This window comes from Ambystoma mexicanum, chromosome 8 (assembly GCF_040938575.1).
Source record: "Ambystoma mexicanum isolate Mex_15411 chromosome 8, UKY_AmexF1_1, whole genome shotgun sequence".
Taxonomy (NCBI): domain Eukaryota; kingdom Metazoa; phylum Chordata; class Amphibia; order Caudata; family Ambystomatidae; genus Ambystoma; species Ambystoma mexicanum.
Genome location: NC_090929.1, coordinates 216,519,632 through 216,533,780, shown reverse-complemented (window position 1 = coordinate 216,533,780; position 14,149 = coordinate 216,519,632). Strand labels below are relative to the sequence as shown.

The window sequence follows — 14,149 nt, the reverse complement described above, 5'->3', positions numbered from 1 at the left end:
TTTTAGGGGGTTAGGGGTGGGGGGCAGTGACTTCAGAATTGCATGGTGCAGTTTATGAATCTGAGGTGGAGGACCAGATTTACATCATCTGAGGGCCCAGATCAGACTGACTTATTTAAAGCCCACAAAGAGTTTCCCACTCTGGCAGGCCTGCAGGAGGAGGAGCAGGGTAAAGGCGAGGCCTCTGGATTGTTCAAAGTGTGCTGCGAGGATGTACTCCTGTGCAGTGAGCCAAAAGACTCTGAGTTAGGGAGCACCAGAAGGTTGGTGATTCCCCAATGCCACAGAAAGTTCCTATTGGATTTGGCTTACCAGAATCATTAAGCAGGTCACTTGGGAGTGACTAAGACATCAGATTGGTTGTCTGCACAATTATACTGGCCGCAGTTTGGTGTAAAAGTTAAGGAATGTGTTCAGTCCTCCCTGACTTGTCAAGCTTCTGGCAAATCAGACATTGCCATGAAGGCGCCCTTAATTCCACTACCCATGGTTGGGCAGCCTTTTGAGAGAATAGGCATGTACATTGTGGGTCCATTGGATAACCAAAACAGCCTATGGATCAGATACATATTAGAGGTGTCCGACCAAACCACTAGGTACCCTGAGGCTGTCCCTCTAAGGAGCATCAAAGCCCCTGCGGTTGCAAAGGCTCTGATTGGGATATTCTACTGTGTTGGTTTCCCCAAGGAAGTTGTTTCTGACAGGGGAACAAACTTCAACAAGACCCTAAAAGGCATGATAGGTGGCTTGGAAGAGAACCTGAGGAGAAAAATGTATATTTTCCAGCCACGCTTATTGTTCACATCAAGGTAGGTGCCACAGAACGGAGGAGAGTTTAGTCCATTTGAGCTTCTGTTTGGACACCCTGTAAGAGGTCCCCTCAGTCTAGTGAGAGAGTGATGGGAGGGCAACTCCTCCTCCCTCACTCGAGATGTGGTGGACTATGTACTTGGTGCTCAGTCTAGAATGGCAATGTACATGGAACATTCTAAAGAAAATCGAAAGGCCAGTCAGGATCTGATGAAACGCGGGTATGACTAGAAGGCCACAGTGACAGTTTATTCTCCAGGCCAGTGAGTGTGGATTAAGGAACCTGTCAAACTAAGTACCATTCACGACAAGTGGACTGGGCCTTACTGTGTACCTGAAAAGGTTAGTGGGGTAAATTATCGCATTTACGTCAAAGGCCTAAACAGATGTGCAGGGTCTTTCACGTCAACCGGCTAAAAACCCTATTATAGGCGGGATGACTTGGTCATGGCATTAGTGACAGAGGGAGAGACTGAGGAGGAGACAGGTACCCTTGCAGACCGCCCGCACACTAAAGCCAAAGATGTCTCAGTTAAAGGTATCAAGCAACTGACTGTTATCCTTTACTGGGACAGTTTGCCCGTCTGTTTTTGCTGACTCCAGGCCTCGCAGATTGGTGCACCCATGATGTGGACACTGGAGACAGTAAGATGGTGAAAAACAGAATTCACTGGAAGTCTGATAAGGTAAGGGACACCATCAAGGGGGAAATTTCAAAGATGTTGCCCCTAACAGGGCTAGCCCATTGGTACTGGTCCCTAAAAAGCTCATTGGATGGAAGACTAAAGTCTGCTTTTGTGTTGACTATAGGGGTCTAAATTCTTTCACGAAAACAGATGCCCACCCCATTTCTTGAGCAGATGAGCTCATTGACTAGCTCACCACTGCCATGCATGTGAGTACTTTTGACCTCACTGTAGGGTACTGGCAGCTCAGCTTGACGAAAGGAGTGTGGGATAAATTAACCCACTTAGCTGCGCTTTACTACATCACTTTGCTGCAGTGGTGCAAGAAACAGCAAAATGGACGCACTGACTGCAGCGTGCTTCAGGATCTCTAAACTGCGTTTTTGCAACAACCAGAAAATGGCTGCACCACCCTGCAACACACATTTCAAGTGGAGGGCAACAGAGTACTCGCTTCAGGAATGTGCCAGTGTGCTCTGCAACATTTAACATGGAGTGAAGTGAAAGAGGCATCATTACTTTGTTGAAAACCCAAAATGCCTCTTTAAAATGACACCTTTTTCAACCTTTAAAAGTGCTGCTTGGCGCTAAACTCATCCAGTCCTTATGAACCACTGTGGTTAAAAAGGCCCTGCAATGCCCAGGATCATCCATTGTGTCTCAGCAGAACCGGGCCTAATTCTTGAATGACAGCTCCTGTCAAAAGTATCTTTGAAAAATCAACCAGGGGCTTTGTTTTCCTTTTACACAATAAATGTCTCTTTTTGCTTTGCAAATGTATCTAAAAATCAGCTGTTCAGAGAAAGACTCTAAATAGATGCCTGTTTGAATGTATCCATGCTGCAAAACAACTCCAACACTCAAGAAAAGAACTATAACTGCATAAAGTGTGTATTTGCTGGAGATGAAAACCGAATTTAAAGAAATAGTAAAATGTGCTTTTTCTGACTGAAGAGAGAAAATCACCTATTTAAAAGTAAATTGTTGTGTGAAGGCCTGCTTACTTAGCAATGTAAAAGGATTTGTTGCTGGTAAAAGTACACCTATAAACTGTTTTGATTCCACAGGTTTTGTTTAAGTCAAGATTTAAAATGAGAGAATGAAGGCTAAAACTCATAGGCTAAGTTGGCAAGCTATAAATAAAACTTGCTCTGCCAGTTGCTAGCCTTGAGAAAGGGTGACACCTCATAAACTTATGGGACAAGAAAGTGCTAATTGCTAGCTTAAAAGACGGGCCTCATTACACGGATGGCACTACGGGATTACCGGCACCAGTAAGGGCACCGGTGCCGGTAATCCCTTAGCGCCATACTACGAGGTCCCTCAGCGGGTTCCGTCCTTAACGTGTGGTCAGACCACACATTATGGGAATGGGGAAGGGCCTTGGTGAATGGGGAATTACCGCCCCGCCAACCTTGGAATGGGGCGGTAATTCCCCCATTCACCAAGGCCGAATTGGTAAAATACCGGCGGCAACCATGGCGCTAATAGCACCATGGTTACCGCCGTCCATGTAATGAGGCCCTTTGAATGAAGCAGGACAATGGAGGTTCATGCTCTCATCAGACATTCATCTGTGCCCCAGGATGAGACAACAGCAGGCTGGGACACTCACCAAAGGGGCAATAAAAACTTCAATTAAGACTGGAAAATCCACTTTGCCTTGTAGGAAGTGCCAATTGACAGCATTTGGGGGGGAAAGAAAAAAAAACTGATCAAGTAACAATGGACTTCCTTTTGGTTTTAAAGGCTATTTTGTAACTGACCTTTAAAGACATTTAACTTTACATCACGAATTAGGAAAAATATGAAAAGTTTGTAGTTCTAAATCTAATTTTATGCTCTTCCTTTGAAAACTTGGTAGAACTCATTACTGCATGAGGAACAGAAGTTATAAAAAACAAAGTATTGATGTTGCCAACATAACATTGTGTGCATACATCCCTAGGGACAATGTGCATCTGTGTACGAAGTTGGGGAATTTTAGGCCAAATCTTTCATGTTTAAAATTACCAAAATGTGTGAGCAAGGCAAAACCAAGTCCCACAGACTTGCGATTTGGATTGAAATATGAAGCACAAAATATGTAACCTGTGTATTTGATTTTCTCAGAGGTTGCAACTGCATAAATATGTGTTTGTGGCAAAATTAGATTTTGGTTCCAGTAGCTACAGGAGGTTTCTAAACACTGTAAAAAATCACCCCATAAACATGACATACTTTTTCTGTGATCCAATCAGCTGTGGGCAAGGCGGAAACTATGCTCTTGAACAATCCTAGTATTAGGGGTGTGGATAGTAAGCCTGCCCCTGCCATATACTGTAGTGATGTTATCTGGCATGATAAATAAGGGCCCCTGACAGCACACAGAGTACACACTGATTCCTGACTTTCTTCCTGAATTCCTGTGTGGCGTCTGGTTCCTGATTTCTTCATACTGTTTGATCCTGATTCCAGATTTTCATTACAAAGCCAAGGCCTATGCATTGCTGACCCCAGTTTCAGCTAAGCCTCAAATTCTAAAAAAATCCCAAAAACTCAAGGGAAGCATTCTGATCCAGCCTGGCTTGCGGCTACTAGATGCATGCCTGCTGCAGACTTGCCACCCCGCTGATCTGTAGTATCCAGTAACCAGAAGTGCCAGTCCAGTGTGGTCTGGTGACCAGAACGGCCCAGCGGATCCTGTCCCGCCAGATTTGCCCAGCTGTCCTTTGTTAGACCAGATCCGTGTGGTGACCAGAACCCTTGACTGTCCAAAATCCTACATTAAAGTGGACTGTAAGTATTAATAGGAATCATGGAAAACCATAGCATACCTTACCTTGCCTTGTCCTATCCAAATCTCTAAACCATCCGTTCCTTACCTTATTAACTTGTAAAATTGTCAGAATCCTTATTGCAATCCTGTCCTTGATTTATCTTGCTAAGCACCATTTCTTAAGTCATTTTTATCTTGTGTAAATCCTAAACTATCAATTCTATTTTGATTGATCGCACTGGTTCCGCCAGGGCGGGTGCTGGGGATCCGGGGTTGAAGTCAGGAATCAACTCTAGAGCTTACTGTGTCCCTGTTTGGTATTCTAGCCTGAATGCTCTAGTACTCAAAATCAGTGAATTTTGCCCATTTTTATTAAAAACCGTTTGGTTACTTTCAGGCAGGAATTGCAAAAGTTGCTAAATTTTACACTTGTTATTTTTGCTATCAATTGTTTTAAACCTTCCATTCAAATTCAAATTGTTTACTTTTGCTCAAACTATTGCTTATGATTGCTAGTAACTTTCCAGTGTTGCTCCCATAAAGATTTGTACTTATTTAAGGATTTCTGCACACAATCATTGTTTTATTCAGCCATTTCCGAGTGTCTCTTTAACATTGCAAAGGTTCAAATCTGTTTTTCTTTCTTGTTTGGGGAGGGAAGGTTGTATTTGAATTATGTTTCTTATTCCTCATTCCTGATTACCTGCTGCTTCCTTGTATCTATTTAGAATTGCTTATTTGTGGGTTGAGTAATATTGCATGGGGAAATCTTAACTTAAGTGCTATCTTTCCAAACAGGCCAACAGTGTTCTATTTGCCATGTTTTCCATCTGTGTTGCTAAAGGGTCAATTTAAGGACATTTTTCACATTCCTATCTGTTATTGTCACCACATTGGTGATTGCTGTTCCCTATTAAAAAGTATATGTTTGATTTGAATTTTAAATAAATAAATACATATTACCTTTACCAACCAGCCTGATTCCCGGTCCATCGTGACCTGGGGTATTTGAAAAGGTGTATGTGATATGAGTGGTGTATCTATCAAATATTGAACCTACATATATAACAAAATAAGCATTTTGGTTGTGCGCTGCATACTAGGCTGAGACCAGGGTGTATCGCCTGATTGAAATACTTAACAGATTTGGGGGCTCGTGCTGTGATTCTGAGTTTGATTCACCACCCGTGACAGTCTGGCACACCGGACTAACCTTCAGCCTAGTGACACTTTGCTTGGTTGGTGTGCTGTGCTACACTGTACAAGCACCTCCCAAAACAAATACTCCAACACCAGGCCGGTCTGTAAAAGTAAATCAACCCTGAAATAATTCATAAACAAAGAACATTCTCTAAATGGCTATCCCAGTAGAAATCAGTATGGCTAGGGAGCACCGCCTGCACAAACTTTTTGTCAGGGGAGAGTGGCCAGAACAGAATGAACATATCTTGCTACAGGAAATCACGCAACAAGTCACTGCAATGGACCTGGATATATGGCAAGACAATGGCCAGTCACACCAAGCTCTTAGAGTATTGTACATGGCCCTAAAAATGAAAGAGGAGCAAAGTAAAATTGCCAGAATTGCGTCCTACCTATACCTCCACATAGGACTGATATGGGAAAAGCACACTGAAAACATTGCTCTGGCACAGAATCAAATGGAATTATGAGAGAAAATCCAGAATGATCCACACTCAGTAGAACAAAGGCTACAGGAGAGCCAGGAATTGGAGGTTAAATCTAGGGATTCTGTCACAAAATTAAAAGAAGATCTGGCTCTCCTACAGCAAGAGAATGCAGACCAAGACACCCAATTACAGGCACTAAAAGAGGAGTGTCAGGAAAGGGTTAACTCTGCAAGAGTGTCAACACAAGCTGGCGCAACAATTACAGTTTAATAGAGCCTGCGCAGAGCAAATGGACCAGATAGACGAATTAAAAGAGGAAAATAATAAATTAATTGTAAAAGACCTCCACTCTCAAGAGGAATTTGATCAGGAACGCCAGAAATCCACCATTATAAAAAAACAAAGAGATGACCTGGCGGAGCAGAGGGGCACCCTAATTCAAAGGAAAACGCCCTAGGCCAGTAAATAAGCCATTTAAGGACCTTGTTACAGGAAAGTAAGTTGGCCCTTCATGGCTTAAAGGAATTAAGAACAGGGCATGGGAAGCTACTAGAGCACACCAGACGGGTAGAAGGTGCTCTGAAAGAGAAAACCCAAGCCAAAGACACACTGAATCACTTGCAACAGAGAATGTCCCAGTACTCCCAAAACATGCAGGAAGCACAGAGGGACAATGAGGCCCTCTGTGAAAAGATTGATGGACTCCACCAACAAGTAGCAGTGCAAGAGCGAATCATTGAGACCAGTAAGGTCTTGATAGATGAACAAAAGGCTCAGATTTTTGCTTATCACCAGGAAATAGCGGTTGAAAAAGAAAAGGTAGCAAGATTAGAGAAAGAGGGTGCTAGACTAAATTCTAACTGGAGGGACCCTGAACACGTAGAGAGGGACAGGGAAACCCCTGATCATGTCATAAGGACCTCTGTACTCAGGGACTCCAACCTATTCAATACCATGAACACTGCCAGCTTCATGTCTACTGGCTCATATGAACCAGGGGCCATGAAGATGGCAGAGTTCAATAGGGTTGGTAAGATGGGAATGATAGCTCAGCACCCCCTAGACCCCTGGAAATTGATGGACGGTCGTTTCTGTACAGATCCCCAAATGTTAGGGCTGATACCTCGACCAGAAAGACCCCTTTGAGGGGAGAGTCAGGGAATTGGATCCACAAAAATATTGCCTTCCAAGGGACCAGTTTATGAAATTTGGTCGGTAACTCAAGGAAATAAAGCCCAAAAAGAGTATCCTGAAGACCTCTACCCAGTTAGGGCAGTGGGGGGGGGGGGTACTCTGCTAATCCTGGGAGCAGGGGAGAGTCAGAAGACTCATATGAGCACCACAGGAATAGGGAAACTAGGTGTCAACATTCTGCAAGCCCTTCTGAAGCTTGCAGAATAAGGGAGTGCCTAGAGGATTAAGAAGCCACTTCCAGTAGCAGTGCCTCTGAGCCTGAGGATGAGTGGACTCGGGTGACTAAAACCAAGAAGGCAAACAAAATTAAGAGAGCCATGCAAAAAGATCCCCTTAGGCAGATCAAGGCCATTAGGAGTGTTATAACTCCATATCATAAAAATGCAAAGTATTCTGTCTGGCAACACCTAGAATTATATGAACAAATGTTGGACACTTTTCATATGAAGGACAGCCAGAATTGCATACAGTATGCGAAATGGACATTCTCCCCTGAATACTCCCCTTTCTTTGCGGGACTAGAGGATAAGAACCACTCAAGATGATCCATCTATAGGGCGGCCATCTTAAAACATTTCTCTGCACACAGAAACACCCAAGAGGCCCACAAGGGGGCCTGGAATTTGCAGTGTGGGGAAGATCAGGCCCCACAAGAATTTTTTCAGGAGCTTAAACGCGCCTTTGCAAAGACTACCAGGAGGGTGCACACAGATAGTCGGGAGTTCATCACCACCTTCTTTCATGCACTCCCCAAATATATAATGACCCAGCTGGTGAGGGACTTTCATGAGAAGAGATCACTGGACTGGGTCATAGAACAGGCGGCCCGCATTCATGAGGTGCAAAAACCGGCAGATAACAAAAACACAAACAAAAACCCCAAACCAGCCAACACCCCTGCTTCTGCTAAGGTGGCAGAGGTGAAGGTTGCCCCCATTCTAGATCTGGAGATGGGGGTCTAAAAATATACCTGTACAAAATCCATCCAATCAAAGAACCAGAATCCCAGACAGGCGGTAGTCAAGGAGGTAATCCCACAAATGGGACCCCTAACTCCCTGATTACATCAGCCCACGATACAAGGGTAACAGACCCATCCTGGGGTATGTGTGGACTCCCCCAGCCCAAGGGGGGATCCAACCAGGTAGGTACCACCCCAGGAAACTTCCCTCCTAACTTTCCCAAGGAGGGCAGTAATCCCCCAAATGCCGGGTTGAGCTTCTTTCCCCGGTACCCTCAAAACCCCAACCTACAGAACCACCCTCCTTTCTTTCCCCACTTTCAATAGCCCAGAAAAACAAATCCGGCAAAGTGGAGGCCAAGGGTGGAGGGTTACCAAAATTCTCCAAACCCAGGGTACTATGGGAGAAGGGATAGTTACCCTTCCCGTGAATCACCAAGGATTGACCAGAGACCTCCGTACCAGCCGGAACGGGTGTCCCAACTGGAGTGCCAGGTCCAGAACCTGTCGCAGGATCTGGGTTGCATGTTGCGGGCTCAACAGAACCCTCAGATGAACATGGCGGCTCAGAACACCACAAACCAGGGGTCCGGTACTCCAGAACATTGACGGGGAGAACACCCCGGTAACTCACCGGTTCCAGAGGAGGAGGCACGGGGGAAGGGAGGTGTAAAGCCTTAGAGGAAGCTTCCTTCCTCACTCGTGAAAAGCCCCTGGAAACCCGGGAACTGGAACAAAAATCTCCTGCCCTCGAAAGTCTTCAACCCAGGGAGCAGAGGGTGGGTAGGAGAAATAAAGAACACAAAAAGGCCCATTTTGTGGAGGAGATTAGTATCCTACAATTTGATGGGGAAGGATCCTTAGAGGATTCTGGGAAAATGATCTTCTCCTTCAGGAATGGGGGAACTCCTCCCAAAGAAAAATGGGTCCCAAGAGATCCTAATGAAGACTGGGGGGATGTGGGGACTGAGTCAGAATCGCACATTATTGAAACTCAGAATGATAATGTCCCACAAGGTTCATATGTCTCCCCACAATGTACAATATCTTCACTAAGCCACTCTTCGACAAACTTGACAGACTGGGGTAACTTATACTAATTACGCGGATGATACGCAGATCCTCATACCACTATCTGTCAACTTTGTCAAAGACACAGCTACAGTAAACAAGATTTACCTCCTCATTCAGGCATGGATGGCCTCCCACGGCCTCTGCCTAAATGACGACAAAACAGAGATACTGATCCTGGGTTCCGACTCTAACCTTAAAAAACTCAGCCCCAACTATCTTGCCTTCAATATAGATGGCAATATAATTAAGGTGGCAACTGAGGTAAAAACACTAGGTTTCTACCTTGATCCCACTTTATCTCTCAAAAAACAAGTTAACACCTTGGCTTCCTCTACAGCGTAAACCTGCAAATTAATTAGGACCTGCAGACCCTACCTCTCTAAAACCAATTGCATCACACTAGCTAACGCATTAGTAATGTCTAAGCTGGACTACTGTAACGCCCTTTACGCGGCGCCAATAAAACTGTCATAAACAAAATGCAAATATTGCAAAATAATGCTCTTAGAGCAGCCTTGGACATACCCCGCAGAGCACACATCTCTAATATTAGGAAAGACCACCATTGGTTAAAAATCAGTGACAGAGTTCTTCTCAAGACGCTATCTCTCACCCATAAAGGACTGAACAATACTGCACCTCCTTACATCTCGGCCAGACTGACCAGAAAATCTTCCAGTCAACACACCAGAGCCTCTAACCATTTCCTACTAGAAACTCCTAGATTTAGGCGAACAAAAGAGGGTGGAGCAAGCTTCCCTGTTAGAGCTGCCCAAGCCTGGAATGCACTTCCTATTGCATTGAGAGCTAATCCACCCTACTCCAGATTTAGATGCAAGGTGAAAAGTTGGATCTGGACCAACGACAACTAACAAACTGAACCCTTGCACTAGGCCCTGGATCACTGCATACAACTGCCTTGATACTTCTGAAACCTGGACTACAGACCATCTCACTGCCCTCTGTGGGTTGTGAGGTACCCTTATCTTGTACCTTTGTATATATGTACTGTAAATATGGTAACATGACATGTATTGCATCAGCTGATTGTATCCACTGTATGTAACCTAAGCTTAAGTAATCTTGTACCTGCTGCGCCCGGCTACCTCTGGGTTTGGAGCGCATTATCAAATAATGAACATTCACATAAACATTCACATTCACATAATCAAGGAAACCACACTGTCCAAACCTATTCTGGTGACTGCCTCCAGAAAGGGGGGGAGGGGCAGCCCAGAATCAGAAAAAGGGGAGCCCAAAACTCCACAGATATCCAACTATCACATTTTTCTTGCAGGTCCCCAAGCTCCCACACAGAATCATGTCCAAACTACCTCTGTGTCGGAGTCAAGAATCAGGAAATTGACCAACCAACTTGCCCAAAACACACATTATCTTTGCCCCCTTGAGGAGAAGGAGGGAAGATGTTATGCCCCGGTCCACGTACAAGGGAAGTGTACAGTGTCGGCACTGCTGGAAAGTGGATCCCAAGCAACTCTTCTGTCAAAGAAGGCCTTTGATCAGCTGAATTCAGGAAGGGGGAGAGATACCAGATCCCTCTCACCCCTCTTCCTGGACAACTTCAAAACTTCGATGGGAAAGAAATTCCTGTCGAGGAGACTGCAGGTCTGGAAAATAAAATCGGGCGAAACAAGGTGAAACACCAGGGTCATAGTCGTCATTCCGTAGGGCACACCCTGGCTACTTTGGAATGATATCCTGCAAAGGTTGTCCCCCCTAATAGACAGTGTGAACAAGGTCCCCAGACTAAACGCCCAATAAAATTAAAACATAGTGTCAACCATGTTAGTTTAAATGGCACATGCCACATGGTTGAACAAAAACATGATCATATTGAGTTCCATTTTCAAAACAACCAAATACCTGAAGTGACAGTAAGTGCTGTAGGACAACAAACTGGTGAGGGGGACTCCTCTCCATTTCTGAAAATCAACCTCCCTTCCAGTTTCAAGTGGCATTCCACACTGCAAGGAAATACTTTGAAATTCTATACTAATTCACAATCTGAAAATCCCAATTCCATAGTCAAGAGTGATGAGAAACCAGCTCAAAGTTTAGCTGACATTCAGACGATTAGAGAACAGTTAGTCATCCCTATTCAGTTAAATTAGGGGAAGGAATCTGTTCTCGCCCGGGTGTGCGTGAACAACGGTAAGAGCTTCATCAGCAAAGCCATGTTCTGAAAACTCCCAAAAGATCCAGCCATTCCACATTTAAACTGATTTGATTTGTCACACATATCATCATGAAAGTATGCTTCAGAAAATATGCTTTGGTCTAATGAAGATACCATACTTCTAACATTGCATAGTGTTTATGTAAATGTAAATAAAAGAAGCAAACATGTACATAGAATTCCACGATACCCAGATTTCTTCTTGCATTGTAACAAATGTCCTCCATGCCAACTGTCTTTTTGTGTCTCTTTCTTTCTGTGAAGGGAGGATTCAGCATCCTGGAAGAAATGTGTGTCAACTATGTCCATTATTACCCTGAGACAAGGCTGGAGCTTTGCAAGAGTGCAGTGGATCTCGGCTATCTGCAGAAATTCTTCCATCTTGTGAACCGGTGAGTGTAAGCCAGTGAGATGTGCTTGTTTTGGACCAATAGCTGTGACATCATTGGAGAATCTTTGGAGTTAATATTCTAAAACCTAAATACATTGCTCAGAGCGGACCAGATAAGTTTGCATTTAAGTGTGAATTCTGTTCCTGCGATAATGACCCACCACCAAGTCACCAAGTGGCATAATTTGAGGAAGGGGTGTTATCCCGAGCAATAATTCCCACCTCCTGACGTCCACACAGCTACTAGCATATAGTGGTAATAGCAACATAGGTTTTGGCCTGGCGGTGGTAAATTAAAACACTTAGCTTACCAGCAGGTGAAGAACATTCAGAAAATATGCTAGTAAATGAAACGCAGTTTTATTGTATAATATTACAAAGAGCAAAGTTGTATTATGAGCTTGTATTTGGGGTAATGCTTTTTTTTTATACAAAGAAAAAAGCATTGCTCCATGTTTTAGCGTTCACTTTGCTGTGTTAAATTGTATATTGCTTATTAATTTGAAGTTAAACTAAAACAGAGTGTCTTTGTGAAAAAAAATCTTGCTGGGAAATTGCATATGTCTTTCTTGAACTTGGATAAATGCGTTCAGTTGCTTCCATGTCTGCTTTAGTGCTTCTGACTATCATATAAAAGTATTCATTTGGTTCCCATTATTAATTGTAGTTTTCAGCTTTGTTGGAATTATTGATCCAAATATTCGTTTTCTATACCTCAAACATAGCTATGAAGCAAGCATACACCAAGGTGTGCAGGAAGAGGAAACACTAATATGGACATAGAAGGATAGGCTACTTAAGGTCACAGTTAGAAGAACATTTTAGAGAAGAGTAAGGTAGTTACATAGATGAGTTATTGTGTGTACTGCACAATGCACACGTTAGTGTTGATAGAGGTAAGTAGGATTAAGTAGTGTTGGGAAAAATAATGGGAGATGCAGTTGCGGAGGAGAAAAAAAACAGCCCTGGCACATGGACTGTACAATAATATCAAAGAAAGTTAGTTCCCAATAATCCAAATAAACCAGACAGAGTGTATGCATGGCTTCCATCCAATTAATACAACGAGGTGAGATTGATAGAACACCCCCTTCATTGTGTTGTGAATTGTCAGGAGCAGAGTTGCTGTCCTAGATTTATTTTGTGATTTTGCACTGACCATCTCGGATCACCTTTTCACTACATTGGTGCAGATACTACGATGGAACTTATGAGGTACATTTTCAAACTCATGATTTCTCCTGGATAAGTTTATGGATTGTATTTCAATTGTGTTCAATGGATGGAATCTACGAATATACTCGGATGAGTTTTATTTGGATTATTTCTAGTAATATTTGATGGAGCTACTCTCCTGAGGAAGAGATGAACTCTCGAAACACATTGGGTGTCTTGCATATTACATGTATTTTGAATAACAAACATTATTGTGTTTCATCATTGGATGAACTGATTTTTAAATGTATCCACTAATATATCTATGCACTTTTAACAAATATAGGCTAACTTTTCGTAATACGTTATTCTTATACTCATTGGTTTGGCTTTCATAGACCTAAGATAGTGTGCAGGGGACGAGAGTTTCCTTAATTGGAAACTTACTTTCTTTGATACATACCAGAGTTACCAGTTAGGGAGGAATAGACAGAGCCAGTCCCAGAGGTCCAAGGATCCCACCTTCCTAACTGTTCTTATAAGGCTTATGTTCTACATCAGGGATCTGTGGCCACTCTACCCCTTCTCGTATCCCCACCCATGGCTCCTTCTGAGCAATGACAATATTAACTTTAGGCCAAAGGCATTTTAGCAGGCAGCTCCTAAAGCAATTCGATTACAAATTAAAGTGATCACTTGATTTAAACAGGCCTGCATGTGCTTAAAAAATATGTACTGTTCCTGAAAATAAACACTTAGCTCTGATAAGTGCTGGATTTGCACGGGCACATTTCTGACAGCTTGTCTGGTTAATTTCTGTCCAGGCCTGCTCATGTGGGCTTGTGTGTCTCTTCCTCGCTCAAGGCCGCTTTCTCCACCCTGTGAACTGCTGCTTTGTAAAATGAAAATGCCAGCTCAGGCGCTTTAAAATTGATCGGGTAGAATCCTGGAAAGCAGGTCCTCAATCCAATGAGAAACCAATCAAGGGACAACAGTGTGTTCGTGATTTGGGGCAGCAACTGACATTTAAATGATTTTGGAGGGCAAATCAAAGTGATGTCACCGAAGTCAGTAGCAGCGTACCCCGACATCCCCGACAACATGGAGCTCATGCTAAGGAAATGCATAGAAGGCTTTTATGCATTTAATTTACGTGCGCCTCATTTTCATTATCTTATATGGCAGAGAGGGGAGCAGGAAAGTGACTTACAGTTCTTGCGCCCCTTTTCTTTTCCACCATACAAATACTATATCATTTGCACAGCATGGATTTTTATACCTGTGCAAATGCT

General features: G+C 43.5%; 1 protein-coding gene across 1 annotated transcript in view; it reads left to right on the top strand.

Annotated features, from left to right (window-relative positions):
- The window catches only part of DBH (dopamine beta-hydroxylase), a 648,743-nt gene that overhangs the window by 503,887 nt on the left and 130,707 nt on the right, over positions 1 to 14,149 (top strand). The window contains exon 10 of the mRNA XM_069609630.1: positions 11,576 to 11,703. Coding sequence (XP_069465731.1) covers positions 11,576 to 11,703 — 128 coding nt within the window. The remainder of the gene's footprint in view (positions 1 to 11,575; positions 11,704 to 14,149) is intronic.